An 18815-nucleotide genomic window follows, 5' to 3' on the forward strand; every position below is an offset into this window, starting at 1 on the left:
GGATTGGGGATGAAAGCCCGAAGACAGGCTAGGAGAGGCTCCGATGAGTTTGCAAAAAGCCCTCCAAAAGCGTGAGGTGAATTTAGGGCCACTGTCTGAGATTATGTCAGTGGGGAGGCCATGGAGACGAAAAACATGGAGGATCAACTGCTCTGCAGTCTCTTTGGTGGAAGGAAGTTTGGGAAGTGGAACCAGGTGGACGGATTTGGAGAAGCGGTCAACGATGGTCATGATGCAGGTATACCCATCAGATGAGGGTAGGCCTGTTACGAAATCCAGCGAGACTAAGCTGGAAACATCCCTCCCCATCGTGGGCCACCAGAAGCACTGTTGAATAATAAAGAGTGTTTGGGCAGAGCCTGGGTGACAGGACAGCTTGGATCCATGATCCCACTCCAGGACCTGTGAGTGCAGACAGAGGGGAACAAAGAGACAATCTGGAGGAACATTGCTTGGGCCGGGCTCTTGAGTCAATGCCCGCTTGACTTTAGTTTCAATGTCTAGTGAGACAATGCAATGGCAAAATGGAGCTGCATGGTGCGGGATTCTGTGAGGGGGAGAACTGACGTGAGAGGACAACAGGCTTAGTGTTTTTAGAACCTGGGTGGTAGGACAGGGTGAAGTATGCATGATCAGGTCCACATTATGAAGGGGAGCTTAATGGCTAGGAGCTCTCGGTTGCCTACATCATAATTCATCTCGGCCGATGATAGACGGCGGGAATAGAACGAGCAGGGGTGCAGCTTGTTGTCTCGTGGGGACCTTTGGGAGAGGATTCCCCCAACTGGAGGCATCCACTTCTACCACGAACTGGCGAGATGGGTCGGGTATGGTGAAAATTGCGACTGAGGTGAACCTTCTTTTGAGGACTGCGAAAGTCTGCCTCCTCGTTGCAGTAGAATCGCGTCTTCGGGGAAGTCGACGGAACTGTAACCTCGAATAAAGCGCCAATAAAAATTCCCGAACCCCAGGAACCGTTGGAGGTCACGTCGGGAGGCTGGCGTGGGCCAGTGGGAGATGGCCTGGACCTTGGCTGGCTCCATCTCCAGTCTGGAGAAAGCGATGACGAAACCTGGGAATGTTGTGGAGGTTGTATGAAACTTACACTTCTCAGCTTTAATGAAGAGGTTGTTTTCCAGGAGACTCTGCAGAACCTTGCGAACGTGGTGCTGGTGCTTCTCCAGACCTTGGGAGAAAATTAAAATGTAACATATGGGCCATCACGGTCCCGGGGAATAAGATTTGGTTCCCAGGATTACTGAGCCACTGCTTTGTCTCCCCCTAGTGCAGTGGTTCTCAAACATTTTCTGTCATTCCCCACTTAAGGGGATGGGCGAATTTTCAAGCCCCACTTGTCAACAAAATGGTAACGAAATCGGCCAAGTGTACTTTTTATTGAAAAATTTATTTCTAAACCAATAAGATCAAATAACACCAAGTTCAAAACAGATAAAATACACGTTGTTATAACAGGCTTACTTTGTCACTTATCTAAAGCCTTCTTTCAAAGAAGTCGAGTGGCTTATTAACGTGACTGGGGTGTGTTGTCTCTAAGTGTCTTCCTACTTTGTTCGGTCTCGTGCTGTCTGCTGCCAGCGGTTTAAGACACAAAACACCCACAGGTCTCTCCTCTGCCCTCACTATCCCCACCATGAATCCAAGCGCAACATACAGTGAGCTTCAGCATGTTTTTCTTTTGGCTGGCTTTTTGGTTGATTAGGCTGTTGGTGCTGAATCACCTGCCTTTTTGTGGTCCATGTAACAAATGTATCAATTGACGTTATTATGCTCACTACATACAGTACGCTACTGACCCGGTGTTCTGCCCTAAAATAGGGTTAATTATAATAGTAATAATATATTTGATAATAATAAACCTTTGAATGTATGTCCTAATATAATATTTGATAGAGATTATGTAAGGGGTCAATCCATGGCAGGTGTCATGATCTCTGGGTAAAGAAACGGACGCAAGATGGCAGGTATGGGTTGAAAACACACGTAAGTCTCTTTTTATTGTTTTTTTTTGGTAAGCTTTTCCACGTATCTTGAAACTCTTCTTAAACTGAAATGATATAAACCAAAACCAAATAAACACAAACACAAAACAGCCTCCTTAGGCTGGGTCTGCAGGCGGGCACAAACACACAAGAGCTGAACAGCAAACTAACAGAAATGTCACGTGGGCTCTACGCTGCGCTTGGCTGGCGTCTTGACCGTGACCTTGACCCTACTGCCTGGTTACAAAAGGCCTTACCCCCACCCTGCAGACTTGGCTTAATTCTGAGGAGGAGACAGGAGGTTACAGTGAGGTTGGGAAAACACGTGCAAAACAAACATAGCAACAACAGTGAACAGACAAGACACTACGGGTTCGGCTGGCTTAAATAAAGACACACAGGGGAGAGACACAGGTGTACATAATTTGTGATAAGGGGAAGACATACCAACGTAGACACACTAGAGGGAGACAAAGCCTCGGCTCAATAGTCCGGGGAACCGGATCTCACTCCCCCGGACTGTGGTGGCACAGGTGTGACAGCAGGGGGCATTTTAGCGCATAACACCTGTTTGTGTCTGCGGTAAAGTTAGTTTGATATTCGCATCTCCGAATTCAATAGCTGCGTGAATAAACCCACAAATAAGATACCCACATATATTTCCTCTCTACATTGTCTTTAAGCTACATCCGCCTTAAATTATACATGTTTAAAAGCATAAACACCATTATTCTCTACGGTGCAACGAATGATTTAGGGATCATCGCAAAACGCCGCACACCAACAAAAAGCGTAGAACGATATTGATCTTCCCTTCTGTTCAGCGCCTGAAGGATCAAAAAGCAACTTTGTTACTACACTGGAAACTAGAAATGCCAGACTAGTACTGCCTGATAAAATAGTAATTTTTAACAAAAATACAGAAACATCAGCATACTTATTGGAATAAATAAAATGACATATATAATACCAAATGTTTCCTTATATATTGTTCCTCTGCAGTTAACATGCCGACATTAAACCATGGTTGTTGCAATATGGTTCCACTTTTTCTCTGATGTTAATTTAATTTACTTGTATTAATGATTCATTTCTTTGCGTGTGATTGTTTAGTTTCGAGTGTCTGATCTTTATTGTCAATAAAGAAAAGCATGAATTCGAATAGGTACTTTCCTATTATTCTCCACTAATTCCCTCCCATTCATTGCGCCCCACCTGTCATGTCTGTATTCCCCACTAGTGGGGCGCGCCCCACACTTTGAGAACCACTGCCATAAACATTCACACCTGAACACAATACTAACAGAACTAAACAGTTCCAGAGGGTTTGTGTCTGTTATCGCAGGACAGGAATCACCTACAGGATAGTACTGTATTTTTCACTGCTTATTTTTGCCATAGTTTCATTTGGTTTTACGCAATTTCATGTGTTTTTTGTTTGTGTGTGTACGCGTGTGTCTGAGAGAGAGAGAGTGAGAGTATGGAAGTAAATTTTATTTGATTTTATGTAACTTTACTTACTTTTAAGATATAAATGGTACCCCATATGAAAGTACTCAGAAATGTGCGTGCGAAGCTGCATGTATAGGCCTGAGATTCTGCTTGCATAAGCAATCTGATATATACGTTGAGGCCCCCTAGACTGGGGTAGCTTAATGAACGCCAGATGTTTAGGATGACATCATTGCATGTAGAATTAATTTCCTTGTCCTGGTTGACTATATAAGTGGGGAGCCGACGGGACAGTGTTGCGATTTTGCAGTCTTCCCCGGCCGTTATTGCATGATAAATAAAGGTCGAGATCTTCTGAAACCAAAGCCTGGGTCTTCAATCAATTTCCACAACATCTTGGCGCTGCGAGCAAGGGTGGTGAAGGGGCAAAGGTGTGGCTGATCACCGTGGGCATCCTTGGCGGGCAGCACAAACAGGTGGCCACCTAAAAAAGGTAAGCAACTTTTGCTGACTACCAGGGAAAAAAATATTTTTTAATTACTTAAATTTTTCCTTTTTCTAATTGTTTGAAAGGCAATGAGCATACTGACAAGTTTTTTTTTTTTTTCGTTTTATTTTCACAATATGTTGTGTCCACTACACTGGACAACGGAAGTTAGTATATCCGAAAACGAACCATGAACACAACAAGAAAATTACAAAGAAAATATCAAGAATCAGTAAAAACTTTGACTGAAACTAACACATCATTGTTAGTGTGGTGTTTGTATTTTGAACTTTTTAGTGGTGCTTGCGAAGCACTACTATTGTTATCTCTCAGGCTTATTCTTCTTTTTTTTTTCTTCTTCTTCCGTATAAAAGTTTGGCACGTAACTAGTCCCACACCGTTTGTCGTAGACCCATGAATGGGGTGTCAAATCATGCGCCTTATTCAGGAATGGGGTGCTATGACTTTTTTAAGGGGTGGGTGGTTAATTGCCCCCGCCCCAAAAAAGTCCCATAGACTTAACATTGAGACCAACATCAGCTATGACATCATAGATATGACATCATAGCTATGTCTATGATGCCACGGCAAGCACCACTCATATTTTCTTCAGGAAATGTGCCTCCCTAGTATGTATTTCTTGGTTATGGGGTATGATATTTCAAGAAGCGATAGCCCCTTCTCCACCAGGGTGTTCAAAAGGTTGACGGTCGTAAAGTATTGGTCAAAGAACAAGTGGGTTTCTCTGGGAATAGATTTAGTCAAATGAAGAAAAGCTTGTGCTCCGATGCCCTGTCCTGCTGTGATTGGGAAGGTGGTCTTGCCTTGGTACACAACAAAATCTAAGACCACGCCATTTGTTGTGGCCAAGAGAAACACCTTCAGTCCAGTTGGGTATGGTTTCCCCGGGAACATACTGGCGAACTGGCGAATCTTAAAGAAGTATGAAATGTTATTAAATTTATCAGAATATATAATTTATCAGAAAATTATAATAGGTAAAAAGTAAAAACCTATAGGTACTGTTAATAGTGATATATATTTAGAAGACAATGACAGGGTGTACATTGTAGTCTTGGCCCAGAGGAGACGATGACCAGATATGGATGGTTGTTTTCTCGCTGTCTCTTGTCTCTGTCTGCCCTGTCTAAACATCATCTGTGCTTTCTGACTCCTCTGACTCTGCCTCAAACTCTGCATTTTCATCTTCCTCATTTGACAACTTATTATCTGAGTTTTCACCAACAATTTGCAGCAAAATTCTCTCTGCCTCTGAAAGTGACTCCCTTCCTGCTTACGATAATCAAAATTTTGGTAATAATTACAACTGTCCACTAAGGAGGACATTTTTTAAATGCTCACTTATGATGGAAAAACATTCATACATTACATTAGAAAATTCATTAAAGTGTTTTTTAGAGATTCATGTAAAATAAAACAACAACATTTCAAGATAAAATTTTATCAATAAAAAAGATTAAGCACTACTTTTTTTCTTTCCATAAAATGTCCTGGTGGTGGTATATGCCATTTTCCTAAAGGAGGAAGAGGAAGTTCCCAAAGCCCCACCTCTATAAATCTGGTATCATTTAAAAGTCCTGAATGTCCTCTTTAAAGCACAAGAGGAGTCAATTAGGTAGCATGCAGGATATGGGAGATATTCAAGTTTACAAATGTCCTCTAAAGAGGACAAATTTTAATTGCCGGTAGTCAGAAGGATACATACTTAGTTTGTGTTGTTTGCTGGGATAACCCGTGGTGGTAAGGACACCTGATAAAGACCTCTCCAAATTAAGTAGTCTCTACATGGGCTTTGGTTCCAGAAAGAAATGCATCAGCTTACTAACTGTTGTACTGATAGTAAATTGATAAAATAAGCATTGCATTTGTCTGTTTTGTTGTCAAGAGGGCATTGATTGATGGCAGCAATAACAGATGGTATGAGAGAACGCATTTGAGTGTCTATTTGAGTTGCTAAGAGGGCAATGTAAAAAGCTAGATAGTCTTGATATTAATTTGTACTCATTGTCAAGTGGGCCTTGATTGGATGGCAATAGGGGAAAGCAAGTTAATACGGAATTGCGCTTAATTAGTAATATTGTTTGTGTGAGGATACGCAACAATTAATGAAAAGAATACCCTTTCGTATGAGGAACACTTTTTGGTGTCGTAAACATTTTGTAGCCACCTTAAAATTTGTATTGTATTGTATGAGATTTTGTGGCTTTTATTGATATCTTTTCCAATGAGGAATGTACGGTTGTACATCATAAGCATTGTGTAGCCACCCAAAAAAGGTATTGTGTGGCTTTTATTTCATAACTTTCTATGTAGAGCACTATTTTGTGCCATTAAGTTGAATGCAATTGCAATTGTTTGTGTTTAATTGATGTTGTGTCTGTCTAGTACTGTTTGAGTGTGTGAGAGCTCTATGTGTGCCTGAGTGTGTCTGAGAGAGAGAGGCTGGTTGAGTGAAACCATAAACTTCGTGTCGAGCAAACAGGCCTGGACCTCCCAAGGGAATTGTGTGTACAACCCTCAGAGGGGGGCAGCTTGTTGCCAGACTGGAGTCGTGTGTGTGTGTGTATATGAGCCCTTATTAGTTTAATTACTAAATAAAGAGTTAAATAGATAAACATTAATCAATAAAAGGGACACGTGTGAGTGTATTAATATGCCCTAATTAGTAAAGGGGACAAGTATGCAAAGAATAAGCCCTATATTCCAGGAAAAGAGGGCCAAAGTATGAATGCTTAAGCCTAGGACTGAATAAATAAATAAATAAATAAATAAATAGTGTGGAGTGGTGAATGTGTTTGAACCCTATATTAATACTGTGCCATTAATCGGTTATTGATGAAAGTGTTTACTGTGATAAAAATAATGTGACTTTGGCAATATTGTACATTAAGAAGTGATTATCATTTTTAAACCTTGTTAAGGAAGGTGGATATTTCTGGCAGTATACAGTAGGTGGCCAGCCAGTCTGCAACTTTTACCGTCGCCGCGCACGGCAACTGCATTTGGGTTTGTGCGTTTGCTGGCTTTTACCGCTCTGTGGCGCTATATAACTACAGACTGACTCCTCAGGCCTTAGTTCGTTCTCTCCAGGATTAATGAGTCACAGCTCGGCTATAGTCGCTATACTCGGCTATTTAATTAGTTGTAATTAAACGAATTCATAATCACAGTATTAACATTACAGTACAAATTTATAATTACAATTATTTTTAAAATATTTTTAGGATTGAATTTAAGCAACGTAAACGTTAACACACTGAGCCTTTAGATTTTATAAGTAATAAGAAAAGTTACACGTGTAGGGTCTTGCGTCATCTTTTATTTTGTGTTCTTTAAATTTGTAGTAAATTTATTAACTGAAATAAATTAAACTTAACGCCCATAAAATTAAAACACTGTCAGATTAATGTGCAAAAACTATATAGTAAAACTATATAAGCTACACAGCCTTTATAAGACTCTAATTTTATTTAGGTGCGCTTACAATGACGAAAAAACTTTATGATTTTGTTAAATAAAGAAAGTAAACAGGGTGCGCTATTCTGTATTGTTTTCAGTGAACACTGAACACTAACATCCTAGGAAAAATAGGAATAAGAGCCCCTGATTAAACGGCATAGATATTATTAAATATTAGAACAAAATTCCTCCGCAAACTTTATGCGTGCGAGAGGAGGAGATAAACAACAATGGCCCACGTTTAGCGTGTCAGAAAATGAACCGAAACTCTGTGTATACGTGAATTATTAAAATGGTCAGGGTGAGCCTCCTTGCTGTTTTTCAGCCAAAGCATTTTTTTTAACTTTATGCCTGCAGCTGAGCGCTGATTAGATTACGAAGTTAAAGACGTGGATCACGATATGTCACGGCGTGCGCCCAAATATACTATTGCTTCTCGCTCACTCCGTAGGCTCCCTAGATAGGCGGCAGGTATGTAAAGGGAGGGAGTCGGCTGGCGATAATTAACCCTAAGATCTCAGGCTCCGCATTATAAAAGCAATGTTTGTTTTTTTGACTCATTATTATACAATAAATATTAATATTTCTGGTTCAAATTTTTCATTTTTGTTCTATAAAGTTCTCAGATGTGGAAATTACAATCACTGTAGTATTTCTTCTATACAACATATTGTTAAGACCTTTTTATTGACATAATTATATTTTAAACTGCGTAAAGTAAAAAATGTCACTTTGCGCCATCTGGCAGTCATTTCACGAATGACTTTAAAATGCAACTGATTTATTTTGGCCGCTGCCATCACGCGACGGCAGGTGAGTGCGACGGTAATAGGCATTCTGGTTGGCCACCTACTGTACAATATTGGATGTTGTTGTAAGTAAAGTTTCATTAAATAAGTGCATAGGCACAAGTTAAAGTACGACTAAGTTGTGGTGACGTACTGTAGTTAAAAGAACAGACTAAAATGAAAGTGGATATTGGCATGATGTAAAAAAAAAAAAAAACATCTGAGCATTCAGTAAATGTTTGGTTTTTGAGCACTAAAGGGTTTTTAACTTAATCTACACTGTTCATTTGTTTATACTTGATTTTGCCAGTATAGGTTCAGATGGCATCAGTTTTAGATTTCTACAGGCTTGTTCCAGGAAGAACCACTTGATTTCCTGTGATATATCCCAAAGGTCATGGCGAGAAGAATATCAAACTTTTTTTTGTTATTGTTGCTGGCTGCAACCTAGAATAATAGGCCTTAGGTTTTAAATGGGGGGAGGCAGTGCACCCACTTGTCCCACACGTCCTGATGGCAGCTAGATTGTCTGTCTGCTGTCAAGCTGGTCTGCCATCTCGTTTATTAAAGTGGATAATGCTGGAAATTATGTGAAAGTTCTCCAGGGACATTGTTGCATGGAAATGTTCTCTGTCAGTTTCTGCATTACAGAAACTCCAGCAAGGATAAGAACCCCAAAGTGGAAATGTGAATAAGTTTGACCCATCTCCTTTTCCCTCATTCCAAAAAATAGGCCTATTATCTAAATTACTGCAATCCAGAATAAATTTCTGGATGGAATCTGGGATGGCCCTGGTTGCATTTTTATCACATAGGCAGCCATGCAGAGTGTTCATTTCTTGGACAAGGAGACCATTCAATTTCACAATTTTTTTGACATCCATATTTTTTCACTTGCTAGCTGCTTTTCACTTGATAGGCTAATTCTGGAACAGGAGCTGGCTGCCGATGGGCTGGTTCTGCGTCTCGTCTTTGTTTTGGAACTAGCTGATGGTCGGTCTTAAACTTTTCTTCAAAGTCACTGTCAGAATTTTCAGAAATGTGATCTCTTCCTCTACATCATCAAAACCATCTCTCTTCCAAATTCAATTGCAATGTCTTCTGAAGAGAGAATCTTTTGGCCATCTTGATAAGTTGTGCTAAAGAACCAGTTATATTTATTGCGTCTGGCCCCTAATTTGGGCTATGAAAAATGCAATAGAATAGAAGCAAATAAGGATTGGTTCCCACAGGACAGAGGATAAAGGGTGCAGGAATATGAAAGCAGACAGGTGTCGGTGCTTGAATTTTGCTACAATGTTGTATGACAGTGTTTGCAACCTTGTGTGGGGGACAACAGGACCAAAACACACAACTCGCACTCTCTCACACAAATACTTACAGCAGTTTAGGCAAGGAGGACAGAGTAAAGGTACACAGGGACTACAAATTTTTATACCAGTGGATCCAAACATCCTCTGTCATTTATTATGATAGTGTACAGTATTATTTGTATGTATGTTTATTGATGGGTGATTTCTTTTTCTTAGCTTTGCAAATGAATAGGCTCAGCTCAGACAAAAGTAGTGTTTTGCATGGGAGGTAAAAGTATAGCCTAAAATGAAACTGAAAGTGGGCATGTGTTGTCAATATCGTCGGGTAAATAGTGTGAAAAAACATACGTATTTTTAGGCTATTTTGGCTTTTACAAGCTTGAAAGGGCACTACATGTTATTGAACTGGTCCATGCTGTGAATGTGTTTGCAAATGCCTATTTCCTATGCCATATACCGTAGTTCATGAGATGGGTGCATCTTTGTCAAACAAAAGTCAATTTAGGTATATATTTTAAGGCACACTTTAACGAATATATTAAATGTGTACGTTTAATTTACAGGCAGGCACAGCAGAGTGAGTTCAAGTAAGTCGAATCTGCAGAGACAGGAGACGAGTGTAAATAAATACACAAGAAATCTCTACTGAGTGTGTCATAGTGGGCTGCCACCTTGTTAGGCACACAGTGCTTGTAGATGTGCTTGCATAGCATACGTCGTGTGTGTGTGCAATGTGTGTGAGTGAGAACCAACTGAATTGAGCATTAGCCCACAGCACTCACAGCTTCGAGCTTTTATCTGGTACACCAGTGTCATCGTGAGAGGGTATCTGCGTTTCCATGTTCTACCCAGACCTGTAAACTCTAGTAAAAAAAAAAAAGTATGCTAAGTACACTAAATCCTAGCATGCCAAAGCATACTTTAATGTACTTGCAGCCATTCTAATTACTAGTATACTTGAAGTTTGCTATTTTGGAACAACAAATTTTGTACTAATTGTACTTAGGTTGTAATTAAAGTGTACAAAAGCGCAATTGTACGTGTATTAAGTATACTTTTGTGTTCTAAAGTGGAACAACTTTAAGTATACTTAGTACACTTAAAGTATATGGCAGTGTGTCCTAACGTACATACCTAACAGTAATTAATACAGTTTAAGTACAGTATATATGTAATATATTATAAGTACATTACAGCTATTTTTACTTAGTGTTACAAATACATGATTAATATACTATGAGTATATTCCTGTTGCAGCGTAGCATGCTGTTATACTTCTGAGCAATTACAAATATTAAAAAAGTACACTTTGTGGTTAATACAAATATACTTTATTATATCATACAGTACACACAACCTTTTATACTACATTATTGTAAATGTATTACCAGTACACAAAGTCTTTAGGATAATTTACAAATGCTTAATGTATTTTCTACACTATAAGATGTTTTTGAAACACATTACATTAGTAATTATAAGGCAGATTTTGTTCAACAGATTTAATTTGCACAAGGTTACAAAAGAACACTACTATAGGTTATTTGTGTTCAACAAAAGTCAGGTTGTCTTACAAACACACAAACTAAAATGTAAACTGTTGTGTGAACACAGACAGACATTAGTATTAGAGTATACAGGTACAGTATTGGTTTAAACCTTGGGTCCGTTCTTCGTACGTCGCTAACTCGGTTAGCTGGATTTGATTGTTGTGGATTTGTCCTGATCTTGGATTGTTTTGTTCTTCGATGCGCTTCTCACATTTGTTGTCATAGCAACATATCCGTAAGCTTGAACCTGCTCGGAAGCAGGTTTATTTCATGTAAACAGGATTTAGCCTGCGCTCCTGGCGGGTTATGATTGGTTGAAATGGCGAGGTCACATCTGATTGGTTAAAGAGTACGACTGACGCAGACTGACTCACGTGGGAAAAGAAAAGTATATGTCCCCCCCCCACCCCCCCCCCACACACAATCGCTATCAAATATTATATATGACAATAAATTCATAGGTTTATTGTTATCAAATATGATATTACTATCATAATAAACCCTAGGCATGAGACAGCCGTCAAGACCATTAATACAAACTCTTGTATAATGTTTATTTTGTAACACATATATTTTTCAGGGGTTTGTCATAAAAATATGCAAATAAATATTTATATATATATTAAAAATAAATATTTTATGATAAATTGGACAAAACTAATTTTATTATAAAATAAACAATATAAAAGTATACATGTTGTATTTGAAAAAAATATTATTTCTATTTTTTTCATATACAACATATTTATTTTCATATTGCTTATTTTATTGTCTCATGTAATTTGGAAACCATTAACCTATGAATTTATGTTCTAATATAATATTTGATAGCGATTATGTGGGGGGGGGGGGGCAATCCATGACAGGGGGCATTTCAGTGCATAACACGTGTTACAAAAAACAATTTAGCTCGCTCTTTTTCCATTTCGTCAACCAATCGGAGGGCTTGTGATCCATGTTTTTACTGTCGATGCATATCGCCTTTTAAACCAACACAAGAACGTGCAATAATCCTAGACAACTCAATCCAGCTATACTAATCATCAACAGGTGTGCTCAAAGAACCAACTTGGCTGCATCGTAATTAGCACGATGATCTCTTTTTAGATGTGTCAGTTTATCTTGGATGTGTCAAGCGTCGTACGAAGAACAGACCCCTCGTGTGTTAATTCTAGCTGTTACACAAAGACTAAAAACAGGCCGAGAGCTACGGAGCATTATACCACAAGCAAAGTAAATAAGATTTAGCAACAACACTTTAACTTCTTTAGTTTAAAGTATGTACTTAATTACAAATTACCTAACAAAAAACGTTATTTACCTCATGGCGATGAAAATAAAATAATAACAATACGAACTAACGCACGCGATGATGCAGCTTCCAGCCGGTAATTCAAACTAGAAGTGGAAGGAAAAGATGCAGAGATATCACACTGCTCCAGTTTGTGCAAGTGTCTCTTTATGACAGTGAGCGCACAGAAGAGTGAGAGAGTGCAAACATGAATTTATCTTAAAAAGGTGTTAAGTTTTAAATGATTAAGTGTGTGTCAGAGCTAAGTTTTAGGCTAAGAGAAGAAGAGTTTTAACTTGTTGTGTCCGTCGCACCTTGATATACTTTCCGGTCCGGGCCCGATCGACTGGGAAAGACAAACACACACACACACACACACGCAGGCATGATGTCTGAAGAACTCTGTTTATTCTCATCAAAAAGTGCACATTCAAACGGTGCTATGTCCCGAACATCAAAAGAACTAGTCATTAACATGTCAGTCATAGAGGGACCCGGAGACAGACAGGTGAGAGGAGATGCATTTGCATTTTCCTGATTAAATACAAGGGTTCTAGCCATTGGCATCTTGTCTGGATACAGAATATAGAAGGTGTTACCACAGAAGGCATGAGGAAGCACAGTGAGGTATCTGTTCTTAAGGGACAGGAATCTTCTCATTAGATTACATTGTCTTACAAAATTATAAAACCTTACAACAGGAAAAAAATTTCAGTGCACAAAAACGAGTTTAAGATCACGCGAGAGAGAGATTCAGCATGCAGAAATTAGTCTAAAAGCATGAGAGAGTAGTGCACTAAATATAAGTACATTTAAATTCAACTGATAATATACCAAGACAATCAAATATTAAAAATTGTATTCTAATGTATACTTTCTGTACATTTGTACAATGATTATTTCGAGCATATTTAAAAAAAAATTTACCAAAAGTACATTGGAAAACAAGTTTGAATACTGTAAGTATACTTTGGAAATTAAACAAACCTTTCACTTAAAGTATATTTTCCAATAATATATTTTTGAAAAGTGTACAGTACTATAATACAATTATTTTTAAGTATATTTAAAGTTCAATTCCAAAATTTGGTAAAAGCATGATGTTAGTATACTTTTTATATATTAACTGATGGTACAATTTTTGTTAGTATATTTGCAATGTTCTATAGAAGATTTGAATATATTTGTAATACACTAAAGTGTATTTTTTTTTTTTTTTTTTTAACTAGGGAACCTCAGAGGAAAAAGTCCTGTAATGAGACGAACCAATGAGATATACGGGGGATTGGTGTTTTTAGCTTATGCCAGCCTTTGAAGAGGAGCGTGATCAGTTGTTAAGGCAAGGCAAGTTTATTTGTATAGCACATTTCATACACAATGGTAATGCAAAATGCTTTACATAAAAAAAAAGAAAATAATCATACAGTAAAATAAAATAGAAAATAATAAAATTTAAAATTTGATTAAAATAAAATGAAACTTTTAAAATATTTTTATTTAAAATAAAGATAGAAAACTAATTAAAACAAAATAATAAATACATAATTTTAAAAATAATTTAAAATAAAAACAACAATTTAAAATATTAGTTAAAGATAAAATAATGCAGTCGGTTCGGACGTAGCACAGAGCTCATTCTATAAATGCATAGCTAAACAAAGTTTTTTTTGAGATTTAAATGTGACTAATCTTTTAGCACATCTGATCTCTTCTGGAAACTGGTTCCAACTGCGGGCAGCGTAATAGCTAAAAGCTGACTCCCCTTGTTTTGTGTGAACCCTTGGTATTACTAATTGACTCGATCCTAATGATCTGAGCGGTCTGTTATAGCGGTTTATATTCAATATATTTAATTCTATATTCATATCTATAATGTATTTAGGTCCTAGCCCATTAAGTGATTTATAAACAAGTAAAAGTACTTTAAAATATATCTTAAATGTTACAGTGAGCCAGTGTAAGGACCTGAGGACTGGTGTGATCAGATTTTCTGGTTCTAGTCAGAATTCTGGCAACAGAGTTCTGGATTAGCTGCAGCTGTTTAATGGTCTTCTTAGGAAGGCCGGTGAGGAGACCATCACAATAATTCACCCTGCTGGTGAGGCATGGACAAGTTTCTCCAAGTCTTGATTGGAAACAAAACATGTAATTCTTGCATGAGCATAACTGTGATAGGCAATTAGTTTCTTTCTCATTACCTGACTTAGTAGGAGCATATACAGGCTAAACAGGAGCGGTGCAAGAATTGAGCCCCTAAGACTCCACATGTCATGGGCGTCCACTTAGACTTGTGTTCTCCTATACTCACATAATAACCTTTCCCTTCTACCTGAACCATTTGAGTCCCATCCCAGAAAACCCCGACCCAGTTTTCCAGTCTTTCTATTAGTATGTTATGATCGACAGTGTTAAACACAGCACTAAGCTCTAGCAGTACCAGCACTGATATTTTGCCAGAGTCAGAATTTAAACAAATATCATTTATCTTTGAGCGCTGTCTCTGTACTGTGATGTGCTCGGAAACCAGATTGAAAATTGTCTAGGTATTCATTTAAGTTTAAGTGGTTGTTTACCTGATGAAAAACAACTTTTTCAATAATCTTGCCTATAAAAGAAAGATTTGATATTTGGCCGTAGTTATTTAGTATAGAATTTAAGATTTATTTTTATTTTTTTTCAGAAGTGGCTTATCAACTGCAGTTTTCAGAGAGTTTGGAAAAGTCCCAGAAAGAAGTGAGGTGTTCACCATTTCCAATCACCCCATGAAAATTATGACATACTACTCTAAGGTTAGCATTTTAAATAGATGTTGTACTTGTACATGTGTATTGTATGTATTTAACTTAAACAACTACTATACAAACTAAAGACAAAATTACCCTAAACCACAAAATAATAGACTAGACAGCAATACACTACAAGGCAAGGAAAACAAGAAGACTTAATTAGTGTAAATTCAACACTATAAACAATGCTTGTGCACTAAGGTTAATGTGACATTTAACAACTTGTGTCATGTGATTTTTGTTGCTTTGTCTGATTGCATGTGTAAAATTACTGGTTAGAAAAAGTACTGGAGTCGAGTATAGCTAAATGTAGCGGAGTAAGAGTAGCGTTTTTTTCTTCACAAATCTACTCAAATAAAGTAAAAAAGTATGGTGCAGTAAAACTACTTATAGAAGTAAATATTTTTCAAAAAGTTATATATAACTTCTTGAAAACTGACAATACGGCACACAATTCTGAAGTTAGCTAACTAACTAAGCATAACTAATACATTTTTCATGATTTTGTGCAATAGAGTATCTATTGTACTTTACAGATACCTGTCTAAGCAGCTCCATTTCTATCTGGGTTTGTTGCTCTTCTGTACAGGTCTGTACATTTAGTGTATTTACTTGCATGTTTTTCTAACACATTATTTTTTATCTTTTTTTTGCTGTCCATATTAATTGAAAGCTAATAAGATTCTCTGATCTAACTGTAAAATGTATGTTAGTCATGTAATGGAATCAATATAGCAGTTTTGAATTTCAGAGATCTGCTCTCATTGCTTCCTGTGTTGGGAGACTAAGGCATGGTTTATAGGTTGTGTGTGTGCAGCTCTCTTTATTGAAACAACACGTACTTCTAAATTATAATGCTAATAACACACCCCAAAGGGAGTTCTTCTGGTTCTCTCAAGTTACTCACTCACAGTAATCCTACAACAATAAAGAAACAAATCATTTACCTAGGTCATGCACATTAGTCTGTCGTTAACTGTGTTTTTTTTATTTTTACTTTCAGTCCTGATTCCCTTTTGAATTCCCTTATTTGTGTAATAAATTGCCTCCGTTTACTCTGGTGTGCATGTATAAGCAGAGCTTGTCTGTGATAACAAACACTTGTCCTGCACTCAGGTTCGTTACTTAAAATCAGATTTTCTAGGTGTTTTAGAGCCAGATTAAACAAACTATTAGAGAGAGGACAGCCTCTGTGTAAACGAGTATATTCATGAGAAAAGCGTGTGAATTTAGGGAGAAGGCTGTCAAGAATGTCTGAAATAGGTTTTAAGGTGATGTGATGCTCTTTCAACTCTTCAAGCTTTGACCTAAGGAAAGATGACTTGACCATTGGGCGTTTCTTAATAGTCACAGTGAGTAGCTCTTTGCAATTTATCTTTCTATTTGAAGTAAATGTAATAGCTTCAATAAGGCGCTTTGCCAAAATGTCTGAGAATATCAAGTAGTCTACATTGAAAATGTGTCCGTCGTCTAATTGATTTTTGAAGAGGTCAACCACATATTTGCTCTTTATCATGAAGTTGTAGTTTATTTTTAAAATTTCTGACATTGAATGTTGAAACCTTTTGTAGTAGGAGACTTGCAAATTATCGGGCCTTTCCTCCTCCCAGTCATTCAAAGCCTTGATGGCACTCAGTACTTCTGCCCCACTAATCTTACAAACATTCCTGTCAGGTGGTTCATTATATCCAAATTCATCCAAAAATAAGGCAACTTTTGGAATTTTATTTCCAGCCTGTCTGTGTACTCTGAGCTCTAGAACAACAGGATTATGATCGGAAATTTTTTTTTGTGGTACTCTGATATCACACACTCGTCCCATTACATCATTGTGCATGAAAAACATGTCTAGCCTGGAGGAAATGTTATTCTGCTTCCATGTATAGACCTTACCAATAGGGTAAAAGTATGACCAGGTGTCTCTGAGATTCAGAGAAACTGTAAAGTTATTTAAAATGTCTGTTTTCAATTTTGAATGCTTAAATGATAAAGTTTTCCGATCAAAGCTGGAATCCAAAACTATGTTGAAATCACCTCCAACTACTAGCACACCCTCAGCTGTTTCCAACAAATAGTCTTTTAATCTATCTAAGAGAATTTTATCTGCCTTATGATTGTACACATTAACAAGAGTGTATAGTTCACCATACAGACGACAGAAAAGCACAATGTAACTTCCACTCCAATCCTCATCATGGCATATATACTCAAACTTTACAGTGTCTCTTATCAGTATTGCGACTCCTTTGCTGTTAGAGTTGTATACAGTGAAGTAGACTTTCCACTTTTCAACATTCTCCAAGATTGAATAACAAGTTGTCCCAATATGTGTCTCTTGTATAAAGACAATATCAGCCTGAAGCTCACTGAGATTATTTTTCAAATCCGTAAACTTTTGTGGTGGGGTTTTTATACCTCTCGTGTTCCAACTGACAAAAAAGAGATGGGGTTCTTCTTCGGATGTCATTGTTAAAAGGTTGAACTTCTGTAAATAAAATTCAGAAATAAAAGCACAATTGGTTATAGCAGCATATGTTAGCAAGGATCAAATGGTACAGTATTTCCATAAAAATGTTCCTTAACATAATAGCAAATTTATTTTTGTTTTTTGTTTAAATTTCAGTAAAGAGAGAGAGAGAGAATCTACCTATCAGGTAGTCACCTGGAATTGTTTTCTAACAATCTTGAAAGAGTCCTCAGAAGTGTACTTGTTGGCTGCCTTTCCTTAACTCTGTGGTCCAACTCATTCCAAACCACCTTAAGTGAATTTAGATCGGGTAACAGTGGAGGCCAAGTCACAAGATGTAGGATTTTATCTCTCTCTCTCTTGCAAAATAGCTCTTACACAATCTAGAGGTGTGTTTGGGGTCATTGTCCTGTGGGAAAGCAAATGATGGTCCCACTAAGTGCAAACCAGATGGGATGGCATGTGCTGCAAAAGAATGTGATAGCTATGTTGGTTAAGTGTGCTCTCAATTTTTGACTTTCTCACCAAAAAGTGTCCACAGCAAAGCAACTCCCATGTGTATGTAAGAACTTGATGAAATAATTCAGTAGTTTATATATACCAGTGGCGGATGTGTGGTGGCATGTGTGTGAAGGTTGCACAAGCAAAATTTAAATTAAACTTTTAATAATCGCCTGTAAATAGCCATAAGAAGTGTTGAAAAAGTTCAATACATTAACTAACAATCTGCTGACAGTTAATGAGACTCATTGAGAATGGTCCAATGACATGATCCCAAATATTTAAAAAACAATATTTATTCACTAAGATCAAAAGTATGAGGGTACGGGGCGCACAGTCCTGCGCCCCAAGGATGATTTAAAAAAATCTAATTAGAGTCAGCCTCAAATCACATGCTTTTCAAAAATTTACTTGTTTGTCCGGCGCCTTGTGTACACGAACACAAATGAACGTAATACAGTTTTGATTTTTTTTTGTAAATAAATTATATTTGGAAATACAGCGAAATATTGTGACTAAATGACAGTAATTATTTATTTTAATAATGAAATAATGTTAAATAATTACATGTTAAAGTAGCATTTTTATCTGCCTATATTAAAGGAGGCGGCGCCCCAGAGCCCCTTATTGACCGCTGATGTACTGTATATGGGTCATTGACGGATAAGACTTTTTAATAGGCCAATTTTAAAATACCAAA

General features: G+C 37.5%; 1 protein-coding gene across 1 annotated transcript; it reads right to left on the reverse strand.

Moving 5' to 3' along the window:
• Positions 1-800: 800 nt before the first annotated feature.
• Positions 801-17867, reverse strand: LOC128520023 (uncharacterized). Its single transcript, XM_053494033.1, has 3 exons — positions 17810-17867; positions 16348-17632; positions 801-1186 (listed from the first exon to the last, which is right to left on the reverse strand). Exons 2-3 carry the CDS (start codon positions 17612-17614, stop codon positions 801-803), a joined length of 1653 nt encoding a protein of 550 aa, XP_053350008.1. The 5' UTR covers positions 17615-17632; positions 17810-17867.
• Positions 17868-18815: the final 948 nt, after the last annotated feature.

Source organism: Clarias gariepinus, chromosome 4 (assembly GCF_024256425.1).
Source record: "Clarias gariepinus isolate MV-2021 ecotype Netherlands chromosome 4, CGAR_prim_01v2, whole genome shotgun sequence".
NCBI classification, from domain to species: Eukaryota; Metazoa; Chordata; class Actinopteri; order Siluriformes; family Clariidae; genus Clarias; species Clarias gariepinus.